We start from the raw sequence: 18,208 nt of genomic DNA on the forward strand, positions 1-18,208 counted from the left end.
AAATGCACTGAATTTAAAATTTCTGTCTTTCCACATTTGTTTATGTAATCCTACAAATAAATGTAGAAACGAATCAACAAATAAACATAAAATATAATATATATAATAATATAGTAATATAGATAAAATATATTTCTATTTTTAATAATATTTTAAATTAATACTACAATGCAAACTTAATTAGGTTTTCTATTTTTAAACATGTTTATTTACTCTTACGTTATTTTATGTCCCGCGGATGAATCGAGCTTTTTTTGTGAAATGTTTGACCGGAAGTGAAAGGTTCTATTTTGAAAGCCGACCACCGGAAGTGTTGCATGTTTGATTCCGGCTTGACTCCGCTGTTCCACGGTTGTCCACGGAACTTGGCGCTTGAACTCCGGAGCCGAGCCTGGGACCGGAGACTCCGGAGCGGGACACGGAGACAGCACCGGAGACATGTCCGCCGGTTTAACTCCACTTTACCCGAGTTTCACACGCCGCCCCGCCGCTGCCCGCGCCGCCGAGCCCCGGTCCTGGTGAGGGACCGAGCCGCGAGTTGAACCGGAGTAGAACAGGTTTCCCGTTTCCCGGTGTGGTTGAACCGCCATGACCCAGCTGCGTGTCCTCCGAGCCGCCGGGCTCCAGCTCCTGAGGCGGGCTGCGACCCCTCCGCCGCCCCGGGGGTTGCTGCTGCTGCTGCCGGGGACATGTCGCCACGCACCCGGCCGCCGCATGGGGACACACGGGAGGAGCGAGCCCGGGGAACCGCTCAACTCCCCGAAGAGGGCGAAGGAGTTCATCTACGGGCTCCAGGCCCCGGAGAGGACGTGTCTGCTCCGGGAGCTGCAGAACTTCGAGTCCATGGCCATCGCTCAAGGTAAGAGCCTGGGGGTCAAAGGTCACGCCCCTGGGTGTGAGGGAGGTCACGACCTGAGAGGTCACCTGACAGGAGGTAAGCAGAGAGTGGTCACCTGACGGGTCTCTGATAGAGATGAACATCTGTACAGGTTTGAATGGATCACGTGACTTGACTCCTCCTCCTTCAGGGGTTACACCTGCTCAGGTGACGTCACCGTCTGTGTGGAGTGGATGAATGACGTGGTTCTGTCTGACAGGTTCAAAAAACTTTCAGCCGTAGATTAAATTACATGGTGAAAAACATGAAATCACATTTATTACTGAATAATGTGTTGAACTTGGGTCATAGCGCCCCCTAGTGTTTCACCTCGGACTCAGCCAATGATAGCGTCTTTACGTCGTGACGTGAGACTGACGTCACGCTCCATTAAACGTCAGAGTTTCAGAAGTCACATCTTGATCGCCCCTCAAATCGGAATTTAGATTCGGAAGAACCTGACAACTCCCGACTTTGAAATCCAAGATGGCCGCCCTGTATGTCAACAGTAGCGAAGGATTTTACTGTGTATTATCACTTCTGTCATTTAACGTGTCGTACACAGAGTCCTGTCCAGTTACTGGACGTGGACGTGTTACGACCGTGTTAGTTTGCGTGAAATGCAGCGTAATGCGTTTTGTTATGAACGTGTTTAGCTAACAATGGCTAGCTCGCTAACGTCAACATTGTTACATGCGGCTCCTGCGATGCTGAACCACTGGATCACATTTATCCCAAATTAAACATTTTATAATTAGTTTTACAATTTACTAAATGTCCCAGAGAATCTCAAATATGTTGAACATACACTACGGACTTTCTATAATGCAAGTTTACATATTTTATTATTCCACGTGTGTGTATGTGTGAATCTGAAACTGAATCTAAACTTTAAGACAAAGAGAGAGTGTGTGTGTGTGTGTGTCTGTGTTTGTGTGTCTATGTGTGTGTCTGTGTGAGTGAGTCAGAGGTTATTCCTGCTTCTTCACGTGGACCAGACTCGTTGTGACTCATCTTCTGAAGTTGTGGAAACCTGCTGCTGAATCACTTGAGGAGTCTCTTCTCTCTAACGGAGCTGCAGCTGGGTTCCTCTCTGCAGCAGTCAGCTGGTTTCAGATCAGAGTGAAGCTCTGTAAGACGATACGAGTGTCGATCTGACAACCTGACGCTCTTAAAGGTTCTTTTCCTGTCGTCCTCGTCTCTGCAGCCCCCCCCCCCCCCCCCCCAGACGAGCTCCTCGTGTTACGTAATCTGCTGTAAACGTGTTTTTCTCTCTTCCACCCTGTTCATTCATCCACAGCCTGTTCTTCACAGAGTGTGATTTACTCAAGAATCTATCTTCAGATCCTTATCGCCTGTAGTTTCCCTCAAAGTGTCACTTTTATTGTTGTAAAGGAAAATTCAGAGTCTGGTTTAATGTGTGCGTCCACACCCACAGGCGTTGGCCAGCACTTGTTCAGAGAGAGGGTTGTGTAAGAGGTCTCGGGTTGGAATGTGTCTCATAGCGGCTGCACGAGTACCGAAGGTTTTTACAAAGTATGGAAACCTGAACAATTAAAAACCTTTATTATTTAAGTACGAGTACACAACTGGGGCTGATGGTTTAATGGTGTGTGTCTGTGACGGCTTAAACAAGGAAAGTGTTCTCTCCCAGTTCCCCTCCCCAGTGAGTTCAGCTGCTGGTGGTAGTAATCCCACTGAGAGTCCACAGAGGTCGAAAGGTTAATTTCCACGAGCAGTTGAAATGTCCGCCTGGCGGCAGCGAGACTGGAGCTTCTCCAGAGGCTGTTTGACCCAAACCCTGATCCCAGTGTAACTTCATATATTCATTACTGTGGCTGAATTACAAGATCCCAGTTATCTACTGTCTTCACACGGAGCAGCTCATTGGCTGAATCTACGATGAGGCGGAGCTGCCCGCGAGGACGGAGAAAACTTTCCGGATGTTTTGACAGCTCACGTGCACAGTAGGACTTCTCCTGGCGCTGGAGAGCGAGGGAAGCTGCACAGTGGTCCACCCTGGAGCTCAGGCACCGGGTCTGAGCTCCTTCAGGCGGCTGATGGGGGGGGGACGTCTTCGGCTCAAAGTCTCAGAGATTCACGTGGACCAGCGTCTCCTCCCTCTGCATGCAGCATGTTCATTAGACGCAGTTTGCAGTGTGGGTCTGAAAATCTTCACTAACAAGCAGTTGTCTCCATTCCAAGACCCCCCCCCCCCCCTCTTACTTCTTCTCTTAATGAGCTGAAAGCCTCAGGGACGCAGTGAGAGTTGGACGAGTCTACTCTTCACCTCCGTGAGTCTGACAGCGAGCTAAGCAACGCGCTCGTTAAAACATTAAACTGCTCTTCATCCGTTTAGCAACGCGCTCGCTTTGTGGACCAGAGGCTCAGAGACGATGTGAGAATCCCACGTGGAATCCAAACGTGAATCATGGCTGCCTTCCTGGTTTTGTTATCAGACGAAATGGAACCGAGACGCAGTCCACGGATTAAGCATCTCACTGTTCATGTGGAAATCGTAGGATTTGAACCAGAAATATCTTCGTACCCACAACTCGAACATCTTCAGTTCATTGAACTCTGTGATAAATAGAAAATCCACAGTGACGGCCTCACGAAGAGGGAAATGTTCCAGTGACTGGGAGGATTTAACTTTTATCTTCTCTATAAAGACGTTGACCTAACATCAGCTTTTCAGGATCAGCAAGGCGTCTTCAAGATGGACGCCACACATCGTCCTCCTCCTGTCCCGTGTGTGGTTCAGAGTCTGTGTGGTGGTGGAGCCGTCATGTGACCTTTAAGAGCAGGAAGCCATCCAGGCGTTGAGCTGAGCAATTTCCACTTTCTCTGGAGCGTGGAAAGTGATTTTAAATGAGACGAGTTGGAAATGGAAACGTACAGTAAAACTAATAAGAAACAATGAGATATCCAGGACCAGCCTTTCTGTTTCCTTCTGTTTCCTTCTGCTGAATCCATATCGATATATGTGGGTGATATTAATGATGTGGAATTATCATGGTTATAGTTATCCAGGTGTTTTTCTGTCTCAGCTGGACACAGGGTCCCACTGAGGCTGACTAACTATGCACTTAAGGGACAGGGTGGATCCTCTGCTGTAGGACAGGAGATAGTAAATGGTTGATTTTCATTTCTTTTCCACTGAAGCAGTTCTGGAGAACCTCGATTCATCACTCATTAAAAATCCTGGTGGGTTGAGTTTATAATAACGTCTCATTGATCATCAACTTAGAACCGGTGATTTATCTTGATTATCTGAATCACTAGACCCAAACAGCAGTATCGGGTTTTGAGATTGAAGATGTCCTCCTGCTGTGGTTCCTGAACGCAGCTCGATATCGTCTCCCATCAGCAGAAGGAGTTTGGTTTGTTGCTCTGCAGCGATCATCACAGAACACGAAGCTGTGAGGAGCATTCACTCACTTACAATCCAGGTTTCACTTTTAATATTTGTGTTTAACCGAAGGTGGCTCTAACTAAAGTATTTCGGTTCTTATTGAATCTGTTTATATTTATTCACATCAGCTGATCATTATTTAGTTTATGAAATGATGAACTTTACAGAGCCGAGCTCATAGGTGCTCTTCCACTTGTGACTCTCAGAGTAAATCATTTGTTGTGAAGACGAGTTGGTAAATTAACAACTTATATGTATATTTTTTTATAATTAAAAATGCAGAAAACCGCTTTGCCTGCTGGGAATGATGTCAGCACATAGTCCATAACTGATTATTATTATCTCAAGAGATGTTTACATGTTCATAAAGCAGAATTATAAAGCTCTTAAATCAAGTTCTATATATATGTGTGTTTAAATACATTGTGTGTGTGTGTGTGTGTGTGTGTGTGTGTGTGTGTGTGTGTGTGTGTGTGTGTGTGTGTGTGTGTGTGTGTGTGTGTGTGTGTGTGTGTGTGTGTGTGTGTGTGTGTGTGTGTGTGTGTGTGTGTGTGTGTGTGTGTGTGTGTGTGTGTGTGTGTGTGTGTGTGTGACTAATTAGCAGCGTCAAACCAGTGTTCTTCAAAACTGTAGCATCAGAAAGTGACTCCGAGACAGATATGTGTGACTAAGTGTGAAGGTTTGGCAGCGAGAGAGTTTTATTCTGAAGGAACGTGCGGCTGACGGCTGCTAGTGGAGAGGAAGATGTGAGTGTGTGTGTGTCTGTGTTGTGTGTCTGTGTTGCAGGAAGCGGTTCCACTCTGTTCATCAGCAGCCTGACAGCAAACAGATGATGCAGCATCTGTTGGTGTCTAATTAGAAACCAACACGGTGTCTGTTAGTCTTAGTCACACGTGGTGTCAGTTCTGTTCTGCACAGACACAAGTCTTCACTAATCTGCTGCCACCAACTCCTTGTGCGTTGACTTTCATTTGTGTGCGTCAGTCTATTCCTGGACGGGTCCTCAGGGAGTCTGGAGTGTGTGTAGTTGTTCTGCAGTGTGAAATCAGAACGGGTGGAAATGGGTTATTCACACAGATTGGCCGGATATTTTCACTGCCGCATTTCAAATTTAAATTCCAACAGCCGCTCGCAGCAGCTGGATGAGGTCACACCCCCAAACTGAGGTGGATGGAAGTGACCCTCTGACCTTTGGATTAAGATGTAAGGTAGAAGTGGTCCATCTGTTTACTGCAGCACTCTCGGAGGAGGGGTGTCCTGCCTTGTCTTCAAGTCTTTACTTAAGAGTTAGAATTGAAGGATACACATCTTTCTTCTTTATGGAATTGACCCGTCCTCGTTAGTGGAGGACGAGCTGATGTTTTAAACTGTGGAGCGATGACTGGTTGATCACGTGACCACATCAGTGAACTCTGCAGACGCTGAAAGTCAAAGCTCGACTGTTAACGACAAAACTTCTGATGTGTTTCTTCTCAGAGAGCCTCGCGCCCACGCCGCTGACTTCAGATCAGATCAGATATGGTGAGAGATTATATCTGACACACGCACACACACACGTACACACGTACACACACACACAATTCCTTGGTATCTTGTAAGGAAAATTATAATCTGTATATAATTCATTCCTATTTCTGTGGATTCAACGTTTATCAGCTGATATTAGACTCTGGAAATAATCTCTTTTTAATGCAGTAGATGAAATCAGTCAACGAGACACAGACTGTGATTAGTTTGAATCTTCTTTATAAAAAGTGTTGAGTTGCAACATCAGAGAAAACCTCAGTTTAACCTTTGACCTCACAATCACACAACATTTAAACTAACAAGTAGATAGAACAATATTTCTCCACAGTAGAAATGTTTTTAACAAAGTACTTCTCCCTCTAACGGTTCAGACGCTCAATGATCTTGTTAAATATGACTCATTTTCTTATGAATTACAACAGCAGACATGAAAGTTCCATCTGCTCATTCAGTTATTATCCACTCACCATGTGCATGAATCCTCTCTGTTCACTTCCTGCTCATCACAGTTCTGTTCCACAACGCCATCCCCTTCGTTGGATTTGGTTTCCTGGATAACGCCATCATGATCGCAGCAGTAAGTGAAGTTATGAACTCCTCTGAAGTAGATCGGATGTAAGTTGTGATGAATCCAGGTTCCATCTGAACTCTCTCCTTCTCTCCAGGGAACACAGATCGAACTCTCCATCGGAGTCACTCTGGGCATCTCCACCATGGCAGGTAGGAGCACAAAGAGGAGCGACCTTCTGTAAAATGTCTCTTTATCATCGATAAACACTGAGAGATTCTTCAGCAGAGACGCTAGCTATTTGTATTAACACACCTGACAACACAGATCATCTTTGTCTCTACACCCAAAACAGCGGCTGAATGAATGTTTCTATAAACGTCTCTAATCTAAATCTTTAAAGGACGTCAACGTAATTTAAGTTGTGTGGTTGCTTCCATTCCGGATGGTCCCACACGACCTGTGCAGTCTGAAAGCATCAGGTTTCACCTGGAACACATTTTATTTCTCATATGAAGTTGCTGCGGTTGACAGAACCTGCCATGTCTCTTTGAAGAACTAGTTTCCAGTGGATCTGGTTCCTCACAGCCGCCCTGAGGTCATCATGGCTGCTGCTCTGGGGCTTTATTACACAGTGAAACCCTCGAAGGCCCCGGAGCCGCTCCATCATCTCCCCTCCACATTATTCAGTTCCCATGGACACTTGGCTCCTGCAGATCAGAGGCTGAAGTCTTCTCCATGCAGCCACAGCTCTTTATTGATTCATCACCATCCAGCCTCAGAGATGTTTACTGCTGATTCCACTTGTTTTACTTTATGACGCCTTTTATTCAGCGTCACACACACACTCCCTGTCGGAGGCGCTGCTGCTGACTTGAGACCAGCTTGTTTCGCCGTCTCGCCTCCGTCGAGTGTTTCCTTGCTGTGAGTGGAGCTGGAGCCCGAGTCGACCATCTGGAGTTTGAGCTCCCGCAGGAGGAGTGGGAGCGTCGTCCCTGTGAAGGCAGAACAGACGATGATCAATCCTTTACTCTCAGCCGGTGGAGCCGAGCCCGATCACTAATAGCTGCAGAGCTTTGTTGAGGTTCCACATCAAGTGGAATCGTCATGAAGCTGATTTCTGCCGACAGTAAAGAGGCGGAGGAGAAACTCGCTGACTCGCAGCTCACTGGTTTCCAGAGCTGCTTTTTGATGGGAGAAAACTTTCACACCTAGTATTTTGCAGCTTTGATCCATTGTTTGCAGTTTTTCGACTTCCAGAGACGCTCAGTATTTGAATTACTTTACGTCCTGGAGGATCCGTCTGCGTCCTCTAAAATACAAGTTGTCTTATTTCTGATGAACGGCTCTCGTATTGTGAAAATGTGACTTTCACAAAACCTCATAAATCAGTTTGTCTCTTGTGTTTCTGCAGCTGCCGCTCTGGGGAACCTGGTCTCAGATCTGGCCGGTCTCGGGTAAGAACCGTCTCTGAGAGCTCAGGGTCTGTTCAGCAGACGGGTTCATTTGTACGTTTGCACATTTATGAACCAAGGTTTTTATGAATTCATCCTCCCAGACTTTTAACTTCTACCCGTACTTACTTACTTTAAACTTAAATCCAACTCCCATAAATCAAGCTTTCTTTAGTCTTTAAATACTTATGAGAACTAGACTTCTTCGACAAACATTTATCTGATGTCTTTCTTTTATTTATTTAGTTTTTCATCCGTTTCCCATCTGCCAACATGGAGGAGTAGAGGTTTATGTGCTATACTGCAGCCAGCCACCAGGGGGCGGCCTCACTTCTTTATTTACAGTCGGTTTTACCTTCAAAGTGACTTCACTGCTGCTTTAGGGTCAACGATGAGAGTGTTGTTACATATGCAGCAGTACAATGCTGACAGGTGTGTGTGTGTGTCTGTGTGTGTGTAGTCTTGCAGGTTATGTGGAGGCCCTGGCCACCAGGCTGGGGATGCAGGTTCCTGATATGACGCCCAAGCAGGCAGACATGTGGCAGACCAGGGTCAGCTCGCACATGGTGAGATGTTCAATTTATTCTCTTCTGAGGTGTTTTCTAAAACAGTAGAGACTTGAATACAAATGAGAGAATAGAGCGAGCTGGAGAACGACAGACAGAACAGACAGAACAGACGCCCTGCGGCCACAACCAACCTGCACCAGGGGGCTTGTGTTTGTGCTTTTTAAACCTTTTCATATCTCTGTGGGATGTTAAATATTATGTTACACAATCAAAACCAACCCTCTGATGAGAGTTTTCTTTATTCTTTTCCTTCCTCAGCTTGTTCAGTTCAGATCACATCTGGAGATGAAAGCTTATAAAGAAGCAGCAGCTGGACATGTTCCATGTTTCTAAATCCGATTGAGCCGCAGATAAATATAATCAGTATTTTCTGTCTTGTTTCGTTTCGTCGGCTTCTCGTCTCCAACACGTCTGGACGTGTGCTGAGTGGGATGCTGGTGTTTGATTCTCTCCTCCTCCTCCTCCTCCTCCTCCTCCTCCTCCTGCAGGGTAAAGCCATCGGCGTAACCATCGGCTGCATTCTGGGGATGTTCCCGCTCTTCTTCCTGGATGACGAGAAGGAGAAGGAGAAGAAGGACAAGAAGAAGAAAGACGCACAACCCTGCGGAGACGCCACGTCCTCCTAACCAGTCTCCACCGCTGCTCCTACAAACTGGAAACCACTGAAGTCGACTCTAAAGAGTATTAACAGTTTGATGTTCTCCGTCCGGCTGCACTCGCGCTGGAGGCAGCTTGGAAATCTGATGATATTTAGTTTTCTGTGGCATTTCCTCCATCTCACTAAAATCCATTCTTCTATAAACACAGTTTGGCCGAGGGAACGGTGACGTGCGTTTGATTCCATCATCGATTCTTCATATTGACCTCATCAGACCTTACGCTCCAGCTCCTGCTGTGGCTCGGTGGTCCAGCGGGTTGGTATGAGGAATCGATGACGTGTAGCTGCAGTGAACCTGAGACACACACCCACCGGTTTCACTCGACTTCTTTCCACACACGTCAGAAACACAAACTAGAAACCAACCGACTGTTCAAACACTATTTAAAGGTTTCATCGTTTTTACTTGTTTTCTATTTAATCCTTGTTGTTTTTCACATTTGAAGACGTCTCTTAAACACTATCTGCTCAATTTGTGTCAGAAACAGTCAAATGTCTCTTATTGTTTCAGCTGAATCTCTAAACAGCCACAAATACATGTAAGAACCAGTCGGGACAGAATCCTCTGCTACCTCGAGGAACACGTCTGTGTGTTGCATGAAGAACTGATGAAGCTCTACGCTCATCACGTGTTTTATTAAATGTTGTGTAAGTGTAGAATAACAAAGGAGACGTTGGAAAGTACTCTCTCTTCACTCATGCTTTTATTTTCTCACTCAGACACTTCGGTCCGATTCTTTAAAAGCTCTTTGTGTGTGACTTGACGCTTCAGTTGGTTGAGGCTCGTTTCCCAGTCGGGACACTGGTCTCTACTGGGATCTCGACTTGTCTCCAGCTTCCTGCACATCTCACTCGTCTGCTGTCGCTCAGACTCACTCCCACAAAATCACAGCTGTGACGAGACACCTCATTATATCATAGATCATATCACATCTCCAAATCAAGGCTGTAACTTATGATTGAGTTGTTTTCTATTTTGCTGATAAAATGATTAATGCATCAGTTTTTGATTATGGAAATCTCCCCAGAGCCCAAGTCAATTTATCTTATTGTTGTATTTTCAAACCAAACTCAAATATATTCAACAATAATACAGACAAGCAAATCTTCATATTTTTAAGTTTTATTGATTTTTCTTGAACGTGAGGAATATTGAACAAAGCCGATGGATGATGTCACAGCTGTTCATTTAGTCTATTTTCTTCATTTGTTCAAATTGTACAGAAGCAGTTCTGAATTATTTAAGTTTGAAAAGTTTGAAAGTTGCCAAAACTTTAGATTTTTTTTATTTTTCTGATTTTAAATCCTAAAATTATTGCGATGCTGTTTGTAACCATGGAAACTTGCATGTTCCTGCCTCATCTCATGTTTTATTCATTTTGCTTCATGATGATATTTTTTTTGCACAATTTCATCCACTGGAGGTAAAATGAGAAATGATTTATAGTAAAAGATCAAAGTGACAAAGGACTGTTGTGCTGCCCCCTTGTGGACAATGAAGCAGCAGCACTGATACGTGTGTTTGAAGTTTGTTTTACATTATGTGCAATTGACAACGTGACAATAAATCTGGGTGGTATTTACCTCCGGCTCTGCAGGGGGCGCTGTGTGATTTCAATCATCGTAGGGAGCCCACGTGCCCTTGAGCGACGTGCTGTGAGGTCAGAGGTTAAAGTCTCACTTCAACTTATTCAGGTTCATTGTGTCGAGGAAATTATCCATCGATCCACTTTTCATTATCCAAGGAGATTACAGTCTTTAATTTGTATCTGACATTTTCAAGCATGCACACCCCCACTCACACACGTGCACACAAACACACAGTGAAATAAGTCGGCCTCTTCATCATCAGCTCGAGCTGAAGAAGACTTTGATGGTGTTGTTGTAGATCGTGTTCGCCAGCTCCAGCGGATCCTCCTCCCTCGCCGCCGCCATCACCTCCAACACTTGTCTGGAGGAGACACGTCACATTTCATTGGTTCACTCTGCAGTAACCCCACCCCTTCCCGACTCCTCCCACCTGCCCTGACTCCTCCCACCCTCCTAATTCCTACTGTAGAATCAACTTCTGGATTTACTGTTGTCCACAGCTGCCTCACCAGGAGCGTTAAAAGGGATTCTGGGGACCAGGGGCAGGGGGGGGGGCTCTGTACACTCACATGATGTGACAGGGCTCGTTCCGGTCTTTCAGGCAGTGCCCCGCCTCCCATTTCTTCTTCGTGGGAAATGAAGTTTGAATGTGTTTGGATCCTGCATGAGTGTTTTTCACTCCGCACCACGGAGCGTCTGAGCAGGAAACAGACCATAATATGAAAACCACACCAACAACATATATATATAGATTTTTAGAGGCTGCTGCCAGTATTCCATGATTTATTGTGTGATAAATAGAAATATCTACAATCCTCCAAGTGAAAACATTCTGCTCTGATGTTGAAACCTGAATTTGTTTTTATTAAATTTTAAGAATTCTGCTGAGGAAATGATTGTAAATAAGTGTTTATTTTTTATGAGTTAATGTCTCGTTGGTGAATTTAAACGTAAAATGTCAGATGAACTCATGAGTTTCATGGTTTCTCTGCTGAAAGCGTCTGGATCCCACCGAGCGGCTGCAGCTCACCTGTTTCGATCATGAGCCTCTCGCTGGGAATCGACTTCATCGCTTCAATATTCGCCTCCGTCCTCAAAGAACTGAAACATAGAAGTTATGTTAAATATTGTTTACTTTGCTCCATCTCCCATCTAGTAACATGGAGGAGATTTGGTTTAAGATCCTCTCACCATCCGTTTATTCCGATGTAGAGGTCGAGGTCCACGAGCGCAGCCGCGTCTTCTGTCGTCCCATCAAACGAGTGAACCTGAAGAAACAGAATCTCTTTCAATCTTCAATCTGAGATTTAACACCATGAATAAAAAAGTCCCACAACCGACGTCCTCACCACTCCTCCCACACATCGGTCTCGATTCCGCTTCATGATTTCTGACAGAACAACAGAGAAACAAATATTAATTCATTTGAAAGAGAGGAAGAGGAAGAAGAGATGAGTCTTCAGGACATTTAAGTTTAGGGTGAGTTGTCTCTGTGTCTTCGGTGGTGGACGACGTCTTTGGGGGACGGACCTACCGATGAACTCCTGATGGGAGTTCCTGCAGTGGAGGAACATGGGCAGCTTGGTTTCCTCCGCCAGGTCGAACTGCTTCTCGAAGTATCTGCGACAGACGGAGGAGAAAACGCTGAGTCGCCCTTTCAGAGTCTGAATGTTTCCCATCGACTGAGAGGAAACTTACTTCAGCTGAGTTTCTTTTGGACAAAATTCCAACCTGTCAAAATCTGGACCGAAGAGAAAAGAGACTTAACAACGTGGTTGTGATCCTGCGTGTGTGTTGTGTGTTGTCTGCGTACACACACCCAGTCCACACTCTCCCACAGCCACCACCTTCCCTCTGTTGGTTGCTGCCAGCTCCCTCAGCCCAGTAAGGTACTGGGATTCTCCGCTCTGCTGGAACTCGCTGCAGCGGGTGGGATGGCAGCCGACCGTGCAGCAGAACTCGTCTGCGGGAGGAAGCAGCGGTGAGCGAAGACAAGAGGATTTGTTCTGGTGCTGGTCCTCATGAGGACGTCCTCACCTCTGCTCTCTGAGAGCTTCAGGGCCTCTCTGCTGTCCTCCAGGTTCCCTCCTGTGATCATGAACTGGAAACAGACGTCCCACACGTTAATAAGACAAGAGCCTCCAATCCTAATCCAGATCTCCTCGGTCAACGTGGCCCCAGAAGACGCTGAGACTGTAAACATGACTGCCCCCTGGTGGCTGGCTGCAGCTCCTCCATGTTAGCAGATGGCACATGGACCAAACTAAAAGCTAGTTCGTATCACACTGAGGTTTGTTCAAGTCCACATGTTCTTGTCTGTGGATCTTCTCTCACCTTCTCCACTCCCACTTTGAGGGCCCTGTCGATGATCTGGTTGAAGTCGTCTGTCGGATCAAAACACAGCTGGAGTCAGATTAACGTAGAGGAAGACGGAGATGAAGAGGATGAGTTCTCACCGTCATGTTTCTGTTTCCCTCGGTAGAGGCCTCGGAACATGGGGTCGGTCAAGTTCACACCGATATCTGAGGAGGGAACGTCAACAAGGAGGAGCTGGGTTATGGATTCTGTCCTAGAAAATCATATGACTGCACATTCTGTGGTAATAATGTGAAAAACCAATCTGGCATTTAAAGTCTCATAAAAACTTGTATATCAAATATATTATACCATACGTATGACTCTTATTGTGAAATTCACCAATTAACATAATTGATGTACCTATTGAATTGTTTAGATTGTTTAATATTGTGAACTTAGACACACATTACATATATAGACAGTATATACGTTTATTTAATATAAGAAGTTGAACCCAATTTGACCATTTATATACCCATATTCATATTGTAATGTATAACAGCCTACATATATATATATATTTATATATATACACACACACACACGTATGCATTTAATTCAATATCTCCTTTTAAATATTGCACATATACAGTAAACATTGTGAAATCCTCCTGTGACATTACACTTAAGGATATTTCTCTAAACCGGTCAGTGTGTAGACTTAATATTATATTTTGTACTTATTCTCTGTAGTTATATTTCATTTCTCTTTAATGCATTTTCCTTTTGTTGAGAATCAGTTCCACACAATCACAGATCAGAGATCAGTGTTAAGCTGCTGTAACTCACAGTCAATCCTCTGTCAAGTCTGGTTAACTGGTTATAATTTACTAAGTTAACTGGTAATCCATCATGCTAACTGGTTAACTATAATGCTAACTTGTTAGTTCTCATGTTAACAGGTTAACTCCCATGCTAACTGGTTTACTATCATGCTAACTTGTTAGTTCTCATGTTAACAGGTTAACTCCCATGCTAACTGGTTTACTATCATGCTAACTGGTTAAATATAATGCTAGCAGGTTAACTCTCATGCTAACCACCAGTTCAGTGTCTGTTATGATGTGAAGCCGGATCTTACCGATGAACCTGAGCTGAGACATTTTGTTTCTTCTTCTAAACACAGACACACATGCAGCTCTCACACATCCCATAATGCAACAGTACCGTAACTCCTGTAGCAGACAGCTGTCAATATTTCACGTCATCATTTAAGGCTTGGTAATTAACCGGGCAAAGATTTTTTAAAGATACAAAAATAAATGCAATAATAAAAATAACGTCAATAGAAAAACATATTAACTGTAAAGAGAAGAATATTTGATACCCACAAATATTTTCGTCATTTCGGCCTTTTATTTAGCAATAAATGCCTGATTAAAATAATAATACATTTAATTAATGTAAATCAAGCATTATTATTATAAAACGTATCACAACCGAAGCGTTATTCTTGTAATTCGTATACTTATTATGCTTCTCCTATCATATGAATGCGTGTTTGGTACCTGTTTTACGGTCCTCGGGTCCTAACGTCACAAAGTCCCAGAATGCCCCGCGCCGCTTGGACAGAAGGTGACAGGGAAGATGGCGACGGCCTTTCTGACCCACCAGCAGAAAGTGCTGCGGCTCTACAAGAAGTCTCTGAGGCACCTGGAGTCCTGGTGCATATTCAGGTGAGGGCGGCCGCCTCGGCGGGACTCGAACCACTAACGTTACAATAAAGTCACTCGCGTATAAACAGCGGTAGAGCCGCTAAGCTAACTGTTAAGCTAACAGCTAGCCAGGTCAGTCAGTGAAATGTCAACCTGTTTTCTACATGTTTACTTTTATTCACCGGAAGTGGAACACGACAGCGACTCTGACCATTAATATCTGAGTTTAAATGTTGTTTTATCTTGTTCAAGTCGAAATGTGAAGTATACAAACAAAGATCAGTCTGAAGCTGAACTTCTCTCCACGACCTGAGGAGTTAATGAACCTGGAGATAGAGATTAATTCACTTTACATCATTTAACTCTGACTCCTGAATCTCTACGTGTTTCCTGAATTCCTCATTCTCACCATGTGGAAGGTTAATGAGGAATCGATCGGTCATTAAGATCATGATTATTGATTCAAGGTTAGTTCAGTTTATTATGATTATCATTTCTGTGTAATCACATAACTTCACAATTCACTTATACAGATGAACGAGAAGAAGTGAGTTCAAACTGCTTAATTTAGATTCATTTAATAGTATTCAAGCAATATTTAAATCCATTTATCCAGATAATTCCACAGTTTTACTCCATAAACAAAAATTCACGTAAGCTGTGATGTGTGAATATTCTCTTTAGAGATTCAGTCAAGTTTCAGTTTAACTCACAAAATGTCAGCTTCCTTTGATATTATACAAGACATTAAATATTAATCTATAAAATAAACTAAATTGCACCTGTCTGTTGTTTTCTTTCGTCCCAGGGACAAGTACCGGTTCTACGCCTGCATGATGCGCTCTCGCTTCGATGAGAACAAGAACGAGAAGGACCTGGTGAAGGCCACCATGATGCTGAAGGCGGGGGAGGAGGAGTTCTGGTCCAATCAGCATCCTCAGCCCTACATCTTCCCCGACTCTCCTGGAGGAACCTCGTACGAGAGATACGAGTGCTACAAGGTGAGGAGGAGCATCACCTTACGGAGCAGGGGCTATTTTTATGATATAGTTTTATAGTTTTGTCCTGTACATTGTTTTATTTATTCTCTTGTCCTGTATATGTTTTTATACTCAAAGTTCTTCATCAAATCGAAATGGAATTTTCTTGGTCACGTGTGTGGTTTTTATACAAGTTTGAATGATTTTCTGAACTGGTCAACATGTCGACTATCGAATGTTAACGTGTGTGTGTCTCACTCCGATATAGTGAAACAAAAATATAGACATGGCACAATTTTCTTACAGTATTGTCACACTTTAATGCTCAGAGCATGGTGCATACCACAGTGTTAATCAGTTTTATCAGGTGACCTGTTTAATTCGTACCAGATGATGATGTTGTTGCTTGTTGACAAACTTCTTGAACTCGTTCTTCTCCCTGCAGGTTCCGGAGTGGGTGCTGGACCACTGGCACCCGTCTGAGAAGGCCATGTATCCTGATTACTTCTCCAAGAGGGAGCACTGGAAGCAGCTGAGGCTGCAGAGCTGGGACAAAGAGGTGAGTGATCATTTGCAATTTAACAAGAAGTACATCTCCAGGTCTGAAGGTTCCTGAACAGAGCTGTGCACACAGATTCTATGAAGCTGTTTTCAGATCTTAGAAAATTAGGTCACTGTTGAGAATGTTGAAAGTACAACAATGATAAGAATGATTCAACTCATGAACAAGTGGTAGTCAGTGGTAGAGAATATTGTTACTCGTCAAAAAGATATTTGAACATTTCTTTTAAAACACTTCAGCTCAGCAGGAACAAGTTCTGTCTAATAAATCCACCAGGTGGCGCCATCGTGTCTCTGACTGATGGTTCAACCCTTTCAGTAGAAACACGACAGAATCAACACAAAACACAATCTCCTAACGGTTCATATTGTCTATGAACAGATTCTGGTACATAAACTGGGATCAGCTGAAGAGGAAGAAGAATTTTATCATGAGGATTTTGTAAAAAACATTTCAATATTCAACCGTTAAATTGTTAAAAATACAAATGTGTATCAGTAAAGTTCTTTCTCACTCAGAAAACCAGCGACTCATCTTTGTTTTATTTAGAAAACAAGTTTATTAAAAGTTCATTGGAGTTTTTCAGTTTGGCTCTATGAAGTTGGTTCATAATAAATAAGTGGTGATAGTAATATGTGTTTTTGAAGCTCTTCTTGGTCTCGTATTATTGAGGGATAAATCTTCTCCTCTCATTTGGTTTCAGGTTGCTCAGCTTGAGGCTGAGACTCCAGCTGGAGGCCCCGAGAACGAGGCCCTCCCCCCCGCCCGCAAGGAGGGCGACCTCCCCCCTCTGTGGTGGCAGTTTGTCACCCGTCCCAGGGAGCGCCCCACATAAACACCCTCCATGTCCCGTCCCCCTCCAGTCTGAGGGTGACCGTCCCACCAGCAGCACGAAGACCGACGGGGGGGGGGGGGGGGGGGGGCGTCACCAGTCGTTTGTGAGAAGAGTCGACACGACAGACAGAACCACCTGATCCAACTCTTCTCTAGTCAGTTTCAGGAGGTTGGTGACTTTGAGAAGTCCTGTACATGAATCACTTATTACCTGTAACTGTTCCAATAAATGTGCAAAGAAACTTTAACTGCTGCAGTTTCCTGTTTGTCTGAGAAACTACTGACAAGACAAAGCTAGTAAACAGAATAAGTTATTAACATTTATATCATGAAACAAACTTCATCATCGCTGGATCTTTAGATAAAGGAAATAACTACCAGGTTAGAAACAACTAGTATCAGCTGATCTCTGCTGCTGGCTTGATGTGTGTAGAGGGGGTGTCTGTAGAGGGGATGTGTGTAGAGGGGATGTCTGTAGAGGGGATGTGTGTAGAAGCGATGTGTGTAGAGGGGATGTGTGTAGAGGTGATGTCTGTTGAGGGGATGTGTGTAGAGGTGATGTCTGTAGAGGGGATCACTGTAGAGGGGATATCTGTAGAGGGGATGTGTGTAGAGGGGATGTCTGTAGAGGGGATGTCTGTAGAGGGGATGTCCGTAGAGGGGATGTGTGTAGAGGGGGTGTCTGTAGAGGGGATCACTGTAGAGGGGATGTGTGTAGAGGGGATGTGTGTAGAGGGGATGTCTGTAGAGGGGATGTGTGTAGAGGGGATGTCTGTAGAGGGGATGTCTGTAGAGGGGATGTGTGTAGATGGGATGTCTGTAGAGGTGATGTCTGTAGAGGGGATGTCTGTAGAGGGGATGTGTGTAGAGGGGATGTGTGTAGAGGTGATGTCTGTAGAGGGGATGTCTGTAGAGGGAATATCTGTAGAGGGGATGTGTGTAGAGGTGATGTCTGTAGAGGTGATGTCTGTAGAGGGGATGTGTGTAGAGGGGATGTGTGAAGAGGGGATGTCTGTAGAGGTGATGTCTGTAGAGGTGATGTCTGTAGAGGGGATGTGTGTAGAGGGGATGTGTGTAGAGGTGATGTCTGTAGAGGGGATGTGTGTAGAGGGGATGTCTGTAGAGGGGATGTGTGTAGAGGGGATGTGTGTAGAGGGGATGTGTGTAGAGGGGATGTGTGTAGAGGTGATGTCTGTAGAGGGGATGTGTGTAGAGGGGATG

General features: G+C 44.5%; 3 protein-coding genes across 3 annotated transcripts; 2 read left to right on the top strand and 1 right to left on the bottom strand.

Annotated features, from left to right (window-relative positions):
- The first annotated feature begins 243 nt into the window (after positions 1-243).
- Positions 244-10,603, top strand: tmem65 (transmembrane protein 65). The gene is made up of 7 exons (XM_062410120.1): positions 244-859; positions 5,769-5,813; positions 6,329-6,396; positions 6,485-6,539; positions 7,742-7,784; positions 8,242-8,347; positions 8,839-10,603. The coding sequence occupies exons 1-7, from the start codon at positions 589-591 to the stop codon at positions 8,974-8,976; spliced, it is 726 nt and encodes a 241-aa protein (XP_062266104.1). The 5' UTR covers positions 244-588; the 3' UTR covers positions 8,977-10,603.
- On the bottom strand, positions 10,114-14,119 carry tatdn1 (TatD DNase domain containing 1). The gene is made up of 12 exons (XM_062410119.1): positions 14,038-14,119; positions 13,055-13,120; positions 12,933-12,982; positions 12,636-12,699; positions 12,418-12,561; positions 12,297-12,339; positions 12,133-12,218; positions 11,948-11,988; positions 11,790-11,866; positions 11,629-11,699; positions 11,168-11,294; positions 10,114-10,959 (listed from the first exon to the last, which is right to left on the bottom strand). Exons 1-12 carry the CDS (start codon positions 14,108-14,110, stop codon positions 10,857-10,859), a joined length of 945 nt encoding a protein of 314 aa, XP_062266103.1. The 5' UTR covers positions 14,111-14,119; the 3' UTR covers positions 10,114-10,856.
- A 371-nt stretch (positions 14,120-14,490) lies between these two features.
- ndufb9 (NADH:ubiquinone oxidoreductase subunit B9) lies at positions 14,491-17,235 on the top strand. The gene is made up of 4 exons (XM_062410426.1): positions 14,491-14,632; positions 15,420-15,612; positions 16,037-16,150; positions 16,857-17,235. The coding sequence occupies exons 1-4, from the start codon at positions 14,544-14,546 to the stop codon at positions 16,986-16,988; spliced, it is 528 nt and encodes a 175-aa protein (XP_062266410.1). The 5' UTR covers positions 14,491-14,543; the 3' UTR covers positions 16,989-17,235.
- Positions 17,236-18,208: the final 973 nt, after the last annotated feature.

This window comes from Platichthys flesus, chromosome 17 (assembly GCF_949316205.1).
Source record: "Platichthys flesus chromosome 17, fPlaFle2.1, whole genome shotgun sequence".
In the NCBI taxonomy this organism is placed as follows: Eukaryota; Metazoa; Chordata; class Actinopteri; order Pleuronectiformes; family Pleuronectidae; genus Platichthys; species Platichthys flesus.